General features: G+C 46.0%; 1 protein-coding gene across 8 annotated transcripts in view; it reads right to left on the reverse strand.

Moving 5' to 3' along the window:
- Positions 1 to 545: 545 nt before the first annotated feature.
- Positions 546 to 18,261, reverse strand: part of NTPCR (nucleoside-triphosphatase, cancer-related) — a 28,838-nt gene continuing 11,122 nt past the window's right edge. For 6 of the 8 annotated variants that reach the window (XM_072823049.1, XM_072823055.1, XM_072823057.1 and 3 more), the window contains 3 exons: positions 8,763 to 8,972; positions 5,281 to 5,377; positions 546 to 1,154 (listed from right to left, as the gene is read on the reverse strand). In XM_072823049.1, the coding sequence (XP_072679150.1) occupies positions 937 to 1,154; positions 5,281 to 5,377; positions 8,763 to 8,972 (525 nt within the window). In that variant the 3' untranslated portion in view covers positions 546 to 936. The remainder of the gene's footprint in view (positions 1,155 to 5,280; positions 5,378 to 8,762; positions 8,973 to 18,261) is intronic. The other 2 variants (XM_072823051.1, XM_072823052.1) reach the window with 1 other exon arrangement.

An 18,261-nucleotide genomic window follows, 5' to 3' on the forward strand; every position in this document is an offset into this window, starting at 1 on the left:
CCCAGTGCCCAGGGCACCTTGCTCCACACGCCTAGACTGGGCCGTGATTACAGACAGGGGCACAGCCTGGCATGAATGCTAAAGGCTAGCTGCTAAAATATCCTGGAAATTCATAGATCTTTACCAAAAATGACCTGAAAGCACTGTACTGATTATCACTACAGTACCATCAACCACTCAGAGGGCAGTGCTTACCCTTCATGGATTCTGGGGTTTCTGCAATTTTGTCAGCACTTGCCCTGCTGGGGGCAGAGGGTGATCTTTGTCCCATTACTGACAGCCCCCGCCCCTAGCCCCAGGCCCACTCTGGGGATCACACAGATGGCCCTTGATGGCGTCCTCCCATGCTGCGGCACTGCCCTCCTTTGACACTCATTTCCCACTTTTTCTCGGACTCAGGACACAGAACGGTTTAAGGCCATGTCTAAGTTGATTTGGCGAAAGTGGGGGGCTCTGACCTGAACCCCCAGGCCTAAGCCTGCGGAGTACCGCACACTGTCAACATCTCTCACGACTCTACGCCCCTCCCACACAGGGCTCACATGTTTGCAACCACATTTAGTTGTATTTTATTAAGCAATAAGCAATCAAATAAACAATGAGACGGGTGGGGAGGACCTCACATGGCTTTTCTCTGAAGTAACCAGTTTTAAGCTAAAGCTGCACCTGGAGAGGGCTTTAATTTTCATTATGTGCAGAACTGATTAGATAGCGAACGCTCCCCTCCCCCTTCCCCAGAACACCCTTATAAACTTCAGTGGGGGCAAGTTCCATCTAATACTCTGAAAACCATTTCTCATTTCATGATCTACCAAAATCATACGCACAACTGCAAGAGGAAATAAACAGAAACCTCTCCACATAAATAAAGCGCGGTGGACTGTTCATCTTGTCGCGCCAATCCAGCATTTGGGCTAATTTGATCTTTTAAACATTTTATGGAAAACAGCTGTCAGGCTTTCTCTGGAAAAGCCCATAAGGTTTCATAAGCCTGAAGGCATGAATCCTTGACAGGCAGGGCACTGATGAGGCTTGGTGTGAACCAGCGCATCCTGAAGTGCACGAAACAGGAACACAAACCATCTTCACTTGCTGCTGCTTTGCACACACGTCACAATATCTGGCAAAAGGTGGTTTCTGTTTTCCTTGGTGACCTGTGGGAAGAAGCAAGAGAGCAGGCTTCACAGTTCTTTCCTTCTCTTCAAACCTCAATAGGCAATATTCTCCAGGAAGAGCCTGGAAGGCCTGGAGGGGGCGAGGCAGGTTTCATGACTGAGGGAGGGAGCCCCGCTCCAGAGCACTCTGAAGACAGGACAGGTCTGGTGGAGTCCCACCCCAGCTTCTGCGAAGGGACAGCTCAAGCAGTGGAGGAAGTCTGCGGACTAGTTTTCACAATAGGCTGTGAACTGAGATGGGACATCGCCCCCGCCCCCCGTGTGACCTGAACAGAAGTGACTGCCTGGAACAGCCTACGAGGGCCTGACCGGCAGCAGCCACGCAAGGCCACAAGTCCCACCCCTGAATTCAGGGGAGTCCCAAAGGCCAGTCATCTCCTCATCTCTGCACAAACTTAGAAAAACGGAGTGTGGCGAGGAGCCCCTGCCATGGGTCAACGCCACATCTGAAGGATGGAGCAGCTGAGCCCAGGGAAGTGCAGGGACATCTTGAGATCTCAGAGGTAGCTGGGGACGCAGCATAGACTACAACTAGGTCTCCAGACTCCAGGAGTGTTCTCTGTAATTCCTACCCTCACACAAAGTAACCAAAAGTTTATTCAAGCTTTACCGGGTGATCTGTTTTTCTCCCTCTCCTGTACTAGTACAGTCCCGACGAGTACAAGGAAAGCATTCAGATGCCACCTGGGCGTTTGGATGGTGGGCAGTCCCCCAAGTAAGGGCGGGGCCACCCCTTCAGCCATCACCAGGGCCTTCCTGCTTGGCCACCGCCACATTCATTCAACACTGATAGGGCGTCAACCAGAACCGAGCAAGGTGCCAGGGACTGAGAGAGGAGTCCGAGAAGGACCCTGGCCTCATGGAGCTTGCAGAGCAGAACAGAGGGACAGATGTGGGACAGGGAGAGCACTGACCGTAAAGGGTCTGGGAGACAAAGTCTGGAGAGGCGTGTGGGAGATGGGGCAGGATGGGGTGAGGAAAGGCTTCCAGGGCGGTTATGCCCGAAGGTCACCCAGACAGGGAAGGACCCAGGCACAGAATCATGGTAAGAGAAAGTGAGTGCACCTCCAGTCAGTGGTCAGTGCAGGCGGCCCTGAGGGGAGAGATGGGCCTGCCCGCTGTGGACTCCACACCTGCCTGGCACCCTGGTGCACAGCAGGTGCCGGATGGATGTCTGATGAGGAGATGCACAGGGGGCTTCACCTCATGGCTCCTCTGCATCCACCCACCCTCCTCCTAAGAGCACCCCTGACTCCCTTCTGGGAAAGGACAGTCTAGGAAACTAGCTCTCAGCCCAGGAGTGCAGGCTGGGCCCTGGAGATCCGGAGCACCTGAATCCTGAAAGGAGAGAGCTGAAGAGCAAACGGCTGGGGCCACACCCCCTAGCAGTAAGTCCAAGGACACGGTGCACCTGTCCTCACCCCATCCCTTCCCTTGCAGTTCTGGTCCCTGGACGTGAGGACCTTCAGCTTCTCCTCAGCTTCATGAGAAACTGCCACACAGCCTTGCAAGGTTTTTTGTTGCTGTGTTTGCTCAAATTAGCTAACATCCCCTTCTGCTGTTTGATGTCAGGGGAGTGTGCTAACGTGGAGGGAGGAGAGGGGGTGGTGGGTGGGTGTCAGCGGTGGTGGGAACTCCCGTGGTTCACAGGGCCCCTAGTTCCCGTTCCTGCACTCTGACTTCACCGGGAATGACACCAGGCTTCGCCCCCAGGGTCTGTTTACTGTGTGCCTCCAAGGGAGGGTCCCCAGATGAGGGGCATCTGGGGCCACTTCCTCTCCCCAAGCTCATCACTTCCTCCAGAAATGTAACATTCACGAAGGGGGAAGCATGGAACTGGCGGAAGAGGAAGGTGGAGGAAAGGAAGGGGACACTCTGACTTGAGGGGAGGAATGCACTCCCGCTTCGCCAGGGTGAGCGAGGAGGAGGAGCACGGATGCACCGCACCCTCAGGACAACACAGCGGGGACCACCCCTGAGCCCCGTTCCTCCATCCTGCCAATAAAAGGAGTGCCAGCAGGTCTGGGGTGTCTGGCTTCTCCAGGACTGTGGCTGTGCAGGTGTAAAGGAGAGCTGCTTGAAGACCTCTGCGGGCGGGAAGAGAATCCGCAGCCTGCGGGGACGGATTCCGAGGGGTCATCGCTGAAGCTCCATCTCTGCTCGGCAAACCCCCAAGCCTTCCAGCAGAATGGGGGGTAGGGTATGGAGGGGAAGACTAAGGAAAGGAGTTCATAGGCGTGGGGCTGCCGAGCTCCTACAAAAGAGTCCCAAGCAGTGCTGTGTGCAGTGTTCTTGGGGGGGAAACGCCCCGCCCTCTCCATTGGCACGATGACTCAACGACTGTGGGGAGACCCTGGTCTCAGGACCCAGCTGCAAAGCCCCACCTCACCTCGTTTCAACTTCCTGGGGACCAGACGGTGAGACATGCCTCCTCTGTCACCAGGGCCGTGGGTGAGCCCCCCAGTCCACAGCCCCCCTCTGCCAGGACAGGGGCAGCAGCGGGTATCCCACACGCTCAGGGAGCTCACCGTGCCTTGGTTCCATAGACAAAATAAAAACTGGAAAAGATACATTTTGGGGATGTTTTCAAGTTAAAACTTAATGCAAAACGACATGAATATTTGGCTCTCCCGCTCTGATTTCCCTAAGAGGATTTCTGAGAATTCTGCAGTAAGAGGTGCTCAGTTATGATGCTCCTTGTCCAGTGAAGCCAAGCTCTCAAAAGCGAGTACAGGCAGAGCATTGCCTGTGGACCTCGGGGCCTGCCCTGCACGCACAACCTCCCTCTTAGAGTCAACCACTAGGATTTGGTTACAAAGTCCTTCCCGAGAGGCTGGCTAGGAGGGGGCCTGGGTATGGAAGAGAACAAGGTGAGGAGGGCCCAGGAAGGAAGGAAGTTGCCCACCCTCCTCTGTATGTTGTGGCCTCCACAGAGAGTGAAATCAGAGCCCCTGCCTGGCCCAGGGGCCCCTGGTGACTTGGTGATTAGAGCCTGACTTCCATGGGGACAGGGACATCCCATTCATCCTATGCCTGGCACATGGATGCTCAGTAAATGTTTATTAAATTCTAAGCTGGGAGGGTCTTTGAAATATAGTCGAGTAAAGACTGACCATCTCATACAGCCAAGTTGCTCTGTGCTGCCTGCAGGGGCCACCAAAGGCCTGAGAGTTCCTAGTCAACAACCCAAACACCAGGAATCAGGGAAGCTGTGAATATTGGACACAGAGACAGGAAGGAAAAAATGCCCCTAAGTGCATATACACTACATGCAAGAAAGCAAAACAAGACCACACATTTTCCTGAAACTGTGGGAAGGATACTGACAAGTTCCTAGTAATCACAGGATTAGAGAAAGAAATCTGACAACACCGTAACTGTAAGTTAACACATACCAAAACATTACTAGTTTGTTTCATGCTGTGTCTCTATTTTATTAAACCTAAAAATATGGTTATTCCTGAACCCATCTCTCTAGCTCTACTTTTTCCGTAACAGTTAAAGTTTCTAAACCAAGAATTATTTTCCTGTTGTATCAACTAAGACTTTGCCTGACCCAAGTTTACAAAGATTTACTCCTATATTTTCTTCTAAGAGCTGTAGAGTGTAGCAGAATCTGCTTCTCCCTCTTCCTCTGTCCCTCCCTGTGCATACACTCTCTCAAATAAAATAGATCGAGAGAGAGAGAGAGGACGCTGTAGAGTTTAGTTCTTAAACTTAGGCTTAGAATCTACTTTGAGTTAATTCTGGTATACAATGTAAGAGTCCAACTTCCCACTTTTGCATGTGGATGTCTAGTTTCCCAGCACCATTTATTAAAAAACAGTTCTTTCCTCATTAGGTTCTCTTGGCATGCTTGTGGAAAATCAATGGATCCTAGATGTATGGGTTTATTTCTGGACTTTCAGTTCTATTCCATGGACCTGTGTGTCTAGCGCCTGGCTGGTACTACACCATCTCAATCCCTGTAGCTGTAGTAAGCTCTGGAGTCAGGAAGTAGGAGTCTTCCAACATTGTTTTTTTCAAGATTTAGCTGGGTCCTTCCCATCTCCACATGAATTTTAGGATTAGCTTGTCAGTTTCTACAAACATTCTGCCTACTGACCTTGGATCCAGAGGCTGACAGACCTTCTCTCACTCGTGTAACTGTAGGAGTCCATGGACCCAGAGGGCAGCATCGAACTCCCGGTGAGATTAAAATACTTTATGCAAAAAAAAAATAAAAAAATAAAAAAATAAAATAAATAAAATAAAATAAAATAAAAATAAATAAAATAGTTTATGCCCTGCTTGATGAGAAAAACGCATAGCAGGAACGAGTAAGCAGAGGTCTAAGAATTCCCAAATTGGAGTAAGTTCGGTTATTCTTGTGTTCTTACAAAACACATGTAAAAATTAAAAGGATAAAAACTGTTTTCTGGAAAAAAAAAAGTGTAAAGGACTTTCACTATCCTGAATTCAGCATAGTGGAAGAGACTTTAGTAACATTTTATAAAGTAGAAAAACCAAATAATTTCTAGGAAATCTGAAGACTTTTTTTAGCAAAATCATCTGAATCATCCCTATCAACAAAGGACACAGTACAGCAGGGTTATGCTAATGCTCAAGCGCTGGAGGCAGACAGATGGAAGTGTGAGTCCTAGCTCTGCCACCTACTACTAGCTGACAACCCTGGACACACTATGCAGCCTCTCAATGAAATAAAGATGATGTGATATATTGCAGCAGGTACTGTGAAGTCTATGTGCTCTGGTGGATCTACAGTACCGAGCACAGCACCTCAGTCCAAGTGCTCAGTGCCTAGTGGCCAAACTGGCATCTAAGTCAACGCATCTAAGAGACTGGATTTCAGCTGTCTCTTCTGTCCCCTCAGCAGATAACATTCTCCAGCATTTCCATCAAGCAGGTATTTCAAAGGAAATCAAGTGAAATATGCTTTCTAAGACAATCAAATTAGTGTGTGTGTGTGTATGTATGCGCGCATGCAGTAGGAAGTGACCAGCAGGGATAAGTATTTTCTTCATGTTGCTAGAGAAGCAGGAAAACAGTGCACACAGCTCTTTCTAGTTATCCTGATCCATGAAGGTCTTTATCCCTTGCCTCAACAGCATAAACGTAATTACGCTCAAACAAGCAAATGTGAAATAAATTAAAAACATTTTTCAGTGGCCACACTTAGAGACCAGTAAACTCTACAAGACATGAGAAAAAAATTTAACCAAACTCCAAAAGAGAAGCATAATTTTGAGGAAGGCAACTGTCAATACCCACACCCACACCATGACAGAAGTTTCTAAATTGCCAAAACCATCCTCCAATGACATGAATGTTAGATTTTTATTACAGTATCACAAGTCTCTGAGGCTGTTCTTTTTCTCCCCCCAAGTCTACTCTTTGTTGGGCACTTTCTATTGTTCTACCTTCAAGTTTACCAATTCTTTCCAGAGATTTTCTCATTCAGTTATTGTATTTTACAGTTCTAAAATTTTTATTTGAGGGACTCATGGATGGCTCAGTGGTTGGGCAGCTGCCTTGGCTAAGGTCGAGATCCCAGGATCCGGGATCGAGTCCTGCATCGGGCTCCTGCGAAGAGCCTGCTTCTCCCTTTGCCTATGGCTCTGTCTCTCTCAGTCTGTGTCTTTCATGAATAAATAAATAAATCTTTAAAAAATTTTTTATTTGATTCTTCTTTGTATCTTCCATCTTTGCTAAAACTGACACTTTCTACTTTTCAATTGTTTCAAACATGTTTGCAACTGATCACTGAAGCATCTTCGGGACAGCTGTTTTAAAGTCTCCACCCTCGAATTCCAACATCTACGTCATCTTGCTATTGGCACATGTTGATGTTTGTTTCATTATGTGAGCTCCTATCTCTTTCATAATTAACCAAAAGCTAATCACTTTATTTACACATCATTAGGAGCAATGATTACCTTGCCTGGAGAATAATTTCCAGTCTTAGCAGAAAATGTGGCATTATCTTAAGATGTAACATTTCTTCCTGGACATAACAGCCAACCTCTATCAATCCCATCTAGGACTTGGGAGATTCCACTGGTTTGCAGAGGCAGCCAATCTCCGGAGTTTAATGCCAGGAACTCCCCACCTTCCAGGCTGGAAGCTGGCTGGCCTGAAGACTAATTGACTTTCCTCATCTCTCTATACACTGCCTCTACCTCCACAGAAACTCTAGAATCACAATGCGAACTCTAAGTTGGAGGCCATGGAAAGTGAGAGACAGAGCAACATAAAACTCTGAAGACTCCCACAGACTTCAGAGACATCACAGAGCATGTGACGCTGCAGGGCCCTCAGCACACCAGGCAGCTCCCTAGAGAGACCTTGCCTGTCAGTAGCGCCTCCATCCCCAACTGCCTCCAGCCCAACAACCACACCACCCCGGCTGTTTTCTATGCATCTGTCAATATCTGCTAGGGCTCCACTGTTTGTTTACACTGTTGTGAGATTAGACTGTCTGCTCTGGAGGACGAGGACCTGGTCGACCTTGTTCATCATCACGTCTTGGCATGCAGTGATGCTCAGTTAATGCTGAATAAATGAAGGAAGGGCTGCGCACGCACAGTTTTCCAAGTCTGGCTGCTCTAACCCTAACATTTGTTTACTGCCGGAGGAGTACCCCTGGATGCTCCGCTGATGATACACAGACATCCCACTAGGGCTGGCGAGTCACGGTGGTGGCATTTTAGCCAGCGATGTTAGGACCTCACTCTCCACCCTCCACAGCAGGAGTCACCCCGCCGGCTGACTTGCTCACTGGCAGTCGCAGGGCAGGTGAGTGTTTAAACGGGGGTGGGGAAAGAGGGGACAGGCAGAGCTTGGCCAGGAATACGGCTCTCTCACTGACAGACAAGGCAGTGCGGGGCAAGGCAATTACCTGACTGAAGGATATGAGGAGACAACGGGAAATCAAGTATGTGGGCAATGTGCCAGCGGGGCTGTCAGAGGCCCATCCACGGGCTCGTATGATGGAGTGGGTCCTCTCTCATACGTGCTCTATGCACAACCCCCAACAAGCATCTGACAACCACCTGAGAGCTTGTTCAAGCAGACTGTTGGGCGCATGCCCAGGGTCTGATTCATTGGGTCAGGGCGGGCCTACAACTCTGCATGTCTTAGGAACCCCCAGGTGATGCCCACACGGCTGCTCTGCATACATCACTTTGCCTGACAGGCTTTGCAGCTGTGCTGTCCATGTGGCCAGTGTGACTGAAGAAATGAGTTTTTTATTTTATTTAAACATAAATAGTCACAGGTGGCTGATGGCAACTGCACTGGCCAGTGCAGACAGGACATTTCCATCCTTGCAGACAGCTCCATTGGACAGGGTTACTCTTTTAGCAGCTGGGAGCTGTGCTTCAAACTGTGGCCACAGGGAAGTGTGTTTTTTTCACCGAGGACTGGCAAAATTTAAGTTCCATAAATTCCTAGAAAATCAGACTTACCAGTATTTGGCCTCAGAGGAGAAAAAATGGTAATTCAGAGCAAAAGTATGTTTCAAAGCCACCCTGCTCTTTGAGGTCAGCTGCTCCATTTTTACAGACACAAGGAACTAGCTGTACTCACACTGAACACCTGAACATCGTTTCTGTTCCTGATTTCTTCCACGAGGGCCAGCGGTTTTCCTTTAGGTATTGGGATCGTACCCAGGACTACAGTCCCTGGGGTGGACAGCGTCTGACGAACAGCCTGGATAAAAGGTTGACTGAAGAGCTCCATCTTCCCAATCTCATCGATGACACACACCCTCTGCCCTGGGCCACTGCTGGAACCTGCCTGAAGATGACGAAGACAGCCAAGTCACATTAAGCAAAGAGCCCCGGGGTCCCACTCCCCCGTCACTCACCAACTAAGTCAACTAAGCTTTAGAAGGCAGGAGACCTATTCTCAGTCAACATGGGACGATTCACAGGCAAATGTATCTGGAAGAGCTCCCCTGGATACCAGAGCAACCAGGAAATTCAGTTCCCAAAGCAACCCAAGTTCCTGGCAGTTTTCACTCTTTTAGAATGGTTCCAGTAGTAACTCAGCTTTGTATTTATATACACCCAGGAAATAAGCAGCACCCACATGCCCTAGGTTTAAAAGAAATGAGACAGCATTTCCCAAGCTCCCCCTTGGGAGCCTTATTAATAATAACACTAGCCCCTTTTTTGCGATTCGTGAGTTGTAGGAGCTTCCCTGTCTGGGAGGACATCAGGGCTGCAGGCAAATAAATGTCCGTATGTTTCATAATCTGCACTATGAGGGATGGTGGAGAGAAATGAGCAGTGAAAGGAAAGGAGTCTTGGTTAAAAGAAAAACACATGAGCAGGGCTGTGCGCTTCCAACCACAGATTCCCTAAGGACTTATCCCTTCCAAGACCCCCTTGGAACAGGTGTGGCCACCAGCTTCCACGGGCCCTAAAACCTCACAGCCCCCACCTTTGCACAGACCCCCTCCTACACAGTTCCAGGACTGGGCTCTGCAATCAACAGAATGTGCCAGAAGGGATGGTACGTCCCTTCTGAGCTTAGGTATAAAAGACTGCTGCTTCTGGCTTGGTCTCACTCTCTCAGAAGGCCTGCCCTGGGGAAGGCAACTGCCATGCTGTGAGCACGCTCAGGCAGCTGATGGCCAAGTCCACGTGGCAAGGAACTGAACAACCTTGGGAGTGAGCTGGGAGGCGGATCCTCCCCAATCAAGCATCAGATGACTGTCACCTCATGACCAACCATGAGCCTGAACCAGCCGGCTAAGCCTTTCCTGGACTCCTGACCCAGGAAAACTATGTGAGATAAAGTCCTTGGGCTTAAACTCCTAAATTCTGGGGTCATTTGTTACACAGCAACTGATCACTAATCTACATGCCCTCTCTGGAAAGCCTTCCCAGAGAAAGCTGAAAGGACTGAATAGTCTTTCCACACCAGGGGACACAAAAGAACACACAGCTCTTCAGTGAATGCTAAGTGACAAGTACATTTTATATATCTTTGTATAAATGATTACTTTGAAAACTATACTTTTTTACAAAAAGTGCTTTTCATTACATTTCTTAAGACTCCTTAAGACATCAGTACAGTCTCAGAATGTACGACTGAGTTCAGCTAGATTTGTCTTGAATTGCAAATCCCGAAGCCACAGCACACTGCAGTTGGTGGCGTGCGTGTGGTAGCTGGTGAGGGATGGGGCTCAGAGGCAGATCCTGACACTTGTATGGTACACAAAGGGCTATGGGTTCTATCCAGCATCTGAGAGATACTAAGCCAGGGAGGATCACAGGCTGTACCTGAAAGGCTGTTAGCTGTGTGGCGTCAGGGACAAGTTAGGCATTTTTTTGAATAGACAGCATGAGATTGTGGGGTCTAGTCCAAGGCAGTTATTGAGGAGAAGCATTAGAGCAGTGGTTTTCAAACATCTATGTAAGTGGTTCTCTTATTATTTTCTGACTTAATGGCACATACATACTTCCCCACTCACTTTACTAGCAGAAAACCAGGAAGGGATCCACTGTAGTCATCCAAGGAATGGTCTATACACTTACTCAAACTTCCATTTTTCTAATGCACTTCATTTTTAACTTTCAACAGCATTTATATGTGCATGTGTGTTTGCATGGGTGTGCGCACACACATCCTGCTTCCCCCTCAGGGGAAGGCCAAGGTCATATTCACCTTTTTATTTTCCCATGGAAGCACATGAGCTGAAGCAACTGATGCCCTCCACTGATGGGGTGAGGGAGGAAGGCCAGCATCTGTGGAATCAGCCACTGTCATTTTCAAATTTTTCTTCAAAAATGAATGCCGAATTTGGGAGAAATTTGAAAAGCTCTCAGCTACCTGCTCATCAGCATAAAAACAGCCAATCCCACCAGAGCAAGCCATTCCAATGACCTCTTATCAAGGAGTATTTGGGGCATTCTGCTGCCTCCAGAAACTAGGAATAATTGTGGATGTCATCTCCCCACAGGTCAGCAGAACTCTATTCTGGACATTAAAATGAGAGTTTGAAAGCAGTCAATTCAGACAGAGAGAAACCACATGAAGAATGCATGTGTGCCTGTGTGCATATATTTATTTGGGTGTACATACGCGGGTAGTAGGGTGCATGTGGGTGTGTCTGTAAATACACAAGTGGATAGAAACATAAAGCACGAGGCCCCCAAACCAGCCTTCCTCAGATTCTCTACGACATCCACCAAGAAGAGCTCACTGACATTGTTTAAACTTCTGCAAAAAAATATCCGGACACACACACGCATATATTATATTCTACCAACTGGAAATGCTCATTTTAAAACCTTAGTTTATATAAAATCCTCTCTAAAACTAGGGACTTTATTATCCAAAAACTGTAGGAACCTCAAAAATAAGTCTGGGATTTTTCATGAAAAATCTAAGTTATTGATGCTCAACTGAGAGGCAGATATCAGATGCAAAACTACTGAGAAGCTTGCATACACTGGTTTTTCTAAATAACACATGAACATATATTCCAGACTGTAATAAAAGAACCACTACTGGGGTACCTGGGTGGCTCAGTTGAACCCCATATCTGGCTCCACACTCAGCAGGGGGTCTACTTAAGATTCTCTCTCTTTCTGCCATTCCCCTGCTCCTGTTGTCTCTCTCAATCAAATAAATAAAATCTTAAAAAACAAAAATGAAATAAAAAAGAACTACTATCCTATCCAAAATTGTTTTATTTTTTTAATTGTTTTATTTTTATATAAATTCAAGCAACCCAGTCAGTGAGCACACATCATGCTTACATTGTTCTAAATTCTAAGTTGGTAGGGATGCAGCCTGACAGTACTGGGGCCCAGGTATGAAAGAGGTCAAGAGGGGATCCCTGGGTGGCTCAGCGATTTAGCACCTGCCTTTGGCCCAGGGCGTGATCTTGGGGTCCCGGGATCGAGTCCCGTGTTGGGCTCTTGGGCATGGAGCCTGCTTCTCCCTCCTCCTGTGTCTCTGCCTCTCCCTATCATAAATAAATAAAAATAAATAAATCTTTAAAGAAAAAAAAAAAGAGGTCAGGAATCTCCCCAGTCCTCCCCAGTGCTGGGTGTGGAGAAGTCAAATGGAGCCCCTGGAGCGCACATACTTAAAGTTACGCAGTAAGGAGCTCATGAAGAACTTCGGGCAGCCTGGGCCACGAGACAAAAATCACTATGTGCACACGATCTGGAGCGTGGCCTTTCTCCCCTGGACCCCCTCTGTTCACAGAGGGACTGCAAGGCTGCAGGATGGCAGACACTACCCTACGGCCCCTGAAGCCCTCACCACTTCTCACCCAGGCCTACATGTCACAGCACCATACATTTTCACTCTTACAGAGAGGGAGAAACACTTTGTGCAAGGCATATTTTAGTTCCTCTGTTTTTAGGGAGATTATTTCCTTGGGAGAAAGTCCTAAAATTGACCAGCCAGTGGTAAGGGAAGCTTTGAATAATTTTGTAACTTTGCTTACATGCAGCTAGGTTGTTTTCCAGACAGATTAAATCAGTTTAGAGCAACAACAAAATATCTGTGTACCAGTTATGCCAGAAACCTGAAAACTATGACTTTTTTCGGTCTTTTGTTTAATCTTTATATGCACGTTTCAGAACACAAAAGAAAATGTAGACATAAAATAGGCACAATTTCATTTAACCAAAATATTGAACTGAGAAAAAGCTAATTAAAGTGGCTTTTGCCTTATAGTGAATTATTTACTTAATAAGTATTTCTGGTGGTATTAACTTTATTTTTTTTTTTTTAATATCAGACACAGACTGGCTTCCTAGCTGGCCTAAGACAAAAGATATTGAAAGTCATGGGAAAGAACCAAGGAGCATCTGCTAGAAGTCAGGCAGCAGAACTATGGCCCTTCCCCACAAATAGCCACAAGTTTGGGCAGGAAAGCAAAGGGTGATAACAGTGGCTACAGCCAAGCCAGCCCCAAATTCCTCAAACCTCTGAAGTTATGAGCTAAAAGTGGAGGCCCAATTAGACTTCTATCTGTGCTTATTCCAAGCTGAAAGTTTCAGAACCCCTCAGAAGTTCGGTGGCATGTCGACTGTGTGTCCCCAGGGATGAAATCACAGGCTGGCAGCCAGGACCAGATGTCTAGACTGCCTGACGCGCCCTGCAGCTCAGCCCTTCTTTCCTTGGGTGTGCTCTGGGTGGGAGCTGTCCCTACCCAAATGCCAGAGATTCTCACCCCAGGGCCCAGCAGACTAGTGCTAAGGCTCCTCCTGGGTGTTCTAACTGGCCTCTCTGGGATTCACCCACATGAGTGCCTGACCGCAGAGCACAGAACAGCACCCTCTGTATCTTGCAAGCTACGAGAACTATCCCAAGGACTGAAACAGGATCTGCTGGCTGACAGCCTATTGCATGGAGAACCCACTACCCCTTGTGATCCCAGTACCTTGGGACCAGCCTGGACATCTGAGCTTGTGGGTCTCCATGACAAAGTCACAGCTTGCTCTGGTCCCCAGGTACGTGGCAAACTGTTGATGTGAGGCTCCTCCCAAGGTTCTGCTGTCCCTCACCTCACTTGCCTTCTCAAGAGAAATAATTATACTCACCTCTCTGTACTCCCTAGCAGCTGAGGACACACAGTCTACAATGTCACCTTCAGTCCTAGTAACTCTGTCCAGTAGGTATCTCTGTCTCCGTGTTACAGATAAAGAACACAACTGATTCAGACAAAGTCACTAAACTCCCAAGTGAGAGCAGAGAGTCAAACCCAAGATAAGCTGAGAGCAAAGCTCCCTTATATCCCCCACATGCAATATGACCTGCACATTTTCAGTATGAGTAAGGCAGGACATCAAAGGAAAGAATCAAAGAAACTGAAGGAAAGAACTGCAGAAATTCATCTAATTGTAAAGAATCTACTTTTCTCTCCAATGAGAGGCAGGAGCACTTCAGGTTCTAGGGGTAACAGAGGCACAGCCACAAAAACCCTCATCTGTTTTTTGGAGTAAGCATATTACCTTCAGTTACTCAAAAAGGATGACAGGTTTGGGGTCTCAGGACAATGAAGGTAACCAACAGCACCAGGATGGAGGATGGCCTGCTTTGGGAGGCAGATGTGAGCTGCAGGCAAAGCCCCCTCTCCCCCTTTACACACAGCCAGAGATGGGACTGTGCCTCAAACGTGCTACCTCCCTTATCAGCTAATGGGTGTTTAAGGCGCTTGTAAAAACTCCTCTTGCTTAGTAAAAATCTTACTTTGATTTTAAACTTTTGATTCAAGTTCAGTAACTTTGAGGTCTCATATCTTTTTACTAGATACTAACTAAAAGAGAGAAAGCTGAATGTCTTAGTGACAGTAAAATAGTGAGGACTTCTTGTCTAAATAATGAGAAGACTGAGTAGACATAAACAAGTGCAGCTTTGATGAGGAAAAGTCAACTGTTATGGCTCTTTTAGTTCAGCTTTCAAATACACAGCGATTTGACTATTAAATAAAAGCTTAGCTTGTTACAGAAAGCATTTCAAAAGGCAGTAGTTAAATTGGCTTTCCAGGTAAAGCCTTCAGTGAAAATGATTATTTTCAGATAATCCAGTAAAGTTAAAAAATTAGAATTGGGAGAATTTTTGATGAGGAAGATGTACATGGTGTTAAAGTATCTCCCCATTCATTGCTTTCATCAATTTCAAAAGAAAAAAAAAAAGGTGCACAATGAAGAAACACTTTCTCAGCATGAGATTTGAGCAAACCACCACCTCATCACCTGCAAGTTTGCTTCTGAAGGAGGCAGGGCGGGCCTTGGACTGATGCAACCAGGAGGAAGCAGCTAGTGGCATGGATTGGGAAATGGGACAAAGTGGCGGAATGAAGGGGAGGAAGGCAGCAGGTTATACAAATTCTACCCCAGTCCCACCAGCGGAGCACCTGCTTTTGCTGGGGCTCTGGGGAGTGGGCTACAAGAATTGCCTGAAGAAGGTAAGAGCAACCCAAGGCCAGAGCTGGCTCAGCATCTAAATCACAGGCCCTCCCTGAGGCCAGCAATGAGACAATGAGAAGTAAGAGCATCAGACCTGCCCCAGGGAATGAGGGGACTGCTGGGAAAGGTCACGGAAAGACCGACCCCCAGCTGATCCACAAGCCAGACCAAGGGATCAGAGGCTTCTCACCCTCTCCTGTCCTTGGAGCGTGGGTCTTGCTGGCTTCTCCTGCTTGCAGAGGCTGCTGCAAGGACACAACTTTGAGATAATGATGTGGTGCTGAGAACACCTGCACTGTCTACTTGACTGAACTCAGTTAAGGCCTCTCTATATATAAACTTAAGAGGTGGTGGCCGGGGGGCAGGGGTATTCATCTTGCTGCATCCAACACAAGCCTTGTGTGCAAGTTCCCTCTGCTTATTACAACAGCCACTTCCCAACCAGGAGTGGCCTACCTGTTTTTGGTCTCCCTCTGCCCTCCGAAAGAAGGGGGCTAGTTTCATGTTTCACCAGGAAGTTCAGACAGGGTTGCGGACCAACAGAGATTACCAGTAAGGGCTGCCATGGCAAATCCTACAAGATAAGCCACAGAGTCGACCTTATGCTGAACTTTGAGTTTATTTTCCTCTTTTGATTCAGTGCAGGAACGTTTCCACTGACAATTTTTACATTAATTTTTATGTTTGCACCAGACAGCTTTTTGTTTCTCTGGCTGATCCTGCAGTGCATATATATCATCATGAGGTCCAGAAACAAGAGAGTGAGGAGGAACAAAGAAAAAAAGTCACATTCACTAACAATGAAGGAACCTCAAAAGCAATCCTTGGGCTCCTGTCAACCTTTCAAGAATGGATCCTGACTAGAAATTGATTTTTCTAAATTCTCTCTAAAGCCTAGTGGCCTGAAATACTAAGTGGCAATTCCAGGTCAAGTGGTAAAAAATAAACTTTCCCCAGTCAGGAACAACCTTCAAATGAATTTTTCAAAGATCTGAAGACGAATCTCGTTTCAGAATCAAAAGCAGATCCTGTTCTTGAAAACAAATATACTCCAAGGCCTTATTTTGATCAAAACAAGGTTCAACTATGTTGATTTTCCCTGGGTGTCCTGGTTCTAGCTTCCTATTCTTTTCACGGATCTTAATTAAAAATGACATGGGTAAGCCTAGAAAATAGGGCTTAGAGTAGATACCTTTTGTTCTTAAAAAAAAATTATAATCTGTTGTTAACTTTTGGTGTGAGTAGCAGATACATGGGGAGCCAAAAAAAAGTTAAATCCTATACTGCAACAAATGCTAATGAAGCATTCAGTGTGGAGGTCAAAAAGACCATTATGAAAAAGGCCAACACTATCCTGCCAGCTCTTGATGACTGAAAAACTGGAAATACAATCCAAATTACAGAAGCATCAGAAAATAGAAGAGACTTATAAATAACCTTAACAAAAAACAATTTTTCTTTTTTTTTTTTTTTTTAAGAGAGAAATGGAAAAACAATGAGATAGTAGGTTTTGGCTATGGAGCTATTATCTAAAAATTTAACATGCTTTTTATATCTAAATAATTACAATTTTGCATTGTTCCAATCACTCCATGTAAGACCTTTTGTGATGGATAATTAAGTCTTGATTCTACAATTCACACCAGCTCTACCACTAACAGGCTGTGTGCCTTTGAGCAATTTACTCTCTAGTCTATTCCTCCGTTTCTCCATCTCTACAAGAGGAACAGAGTGATAGTATCACTCTGAGGATTAAATGAGTTAGTGCCTGCTGCACATTTTGCACTGGTAACTGTTAACTACTTATACTACCACCATCACCACTGGTAACATTACCAACAATACTACTACAATGCAGAAAAATTAACAAAAAAGAATGTATAAGGCAACTTTTTAAACTATAATATGGTAATTAAAATAGTATGGTACCGATGTACCAGATAACCCTGAAACATTATACTTATACACACACATACTTCTTATTATAATTAATGAAGCATGGGAAATGAGTTATGGGAAATGAGAAATGAGTTAACAAATGGTTTTGGTAAACTGGCCAAGTGTTTGGAAGAAAATCAATTGAGAGTCTCATTGTAGATTACATTCGAAATAAATCCAGATGGATTAAAAACATGTTAAAAGAAAAAAAAAGATACCATAGAAGAAACTAATTCTCTGTTAACTTAGAATACAGACAGACTTTCTCAATGTTGAGAAGGAAGGAAGGAAGGAAGGAAGGAAGGAAGGAAGGAAGGAAGGAAGGAAGGAAGGAAGGAAGGAAGGAAGGAAGGAACCATCATCAAAGTGACAAACTGAGAAAAATACAATCAATAAATATAAAAAGGTCATCTGCCTTATAAAAAGATCTTTTTAAGCCAAAGGGAAAAAAAATGGGAAAAGGAATAAAAATAATTTAAAATAATTAGGTTAAAAAATATTCAAACTCAAAAACATTTAGCCTCATTAGCAACTTAAAAACATGAATTAAAGCAAAGTGTATTTTCATATGGAAATGGGCAAAGATGCTGGAGAGGAACACAAAGGTGTCCACACATTGGCAGGGGGTTCAGAGTCACACAGCCATCTCAGGAGCACCTCAGCAGCACAGCTTTTCACCTAATCCGTCCACCCTCTGGGCTGAGAAAAGACTGGTGTACAAGGGGGTTTACTACAAGGATACCTGCAACAGTGGTAAACATCTGCCACTGAGGGAATAAGGCTTAAGTCAGAGGTGAAAACCCATGCCAGGAAACATTGTGTGATCATTACAATATCGCAGTTGTGAGGATTATCGTGTTGTATGGCTACTCCCATGTTACTAAATTGTATTATTGGGAAGCCCAAGCCTGTAAAACAACACACAGTATTTTCCCCCATTTTGGAATGACAGAATAAAGCTGAAAAGGGGAGCACCTGGGTGGCTCAGTTGGTTAAGTGTCTGCCTTTAGCTCAGGTCATGAGCCCAGGCTCCTGGGATGGAGCCCCTGAGTCCCTGCAGTGGGCTCCCTGCACAGTGGAGAGTCTGCTTCTCCCTCTCACTCTGCCTCTCTCCCTAGCTCCTATTCAACACACTCTCTCTCTCAAATAAATAAATAAAATCTTTAACTAAATAAAAAGTTAAAAAAGGAAAGAAACAAAATACAATA

Source organism: Canis lupus, chromosome 4 (assembly GCF_048164855.1).
Source record: "Canis lupus baileyi chromosome 4, mCanLup2.hap1, whole genome shotgun sequence".
NCBI classification, from domain to species: domain Eukaryota; kingdom Metazoa; phylum Chordata; class Mammalia; order Carnivora; family Canidae; genus Canis; species Canis lupus.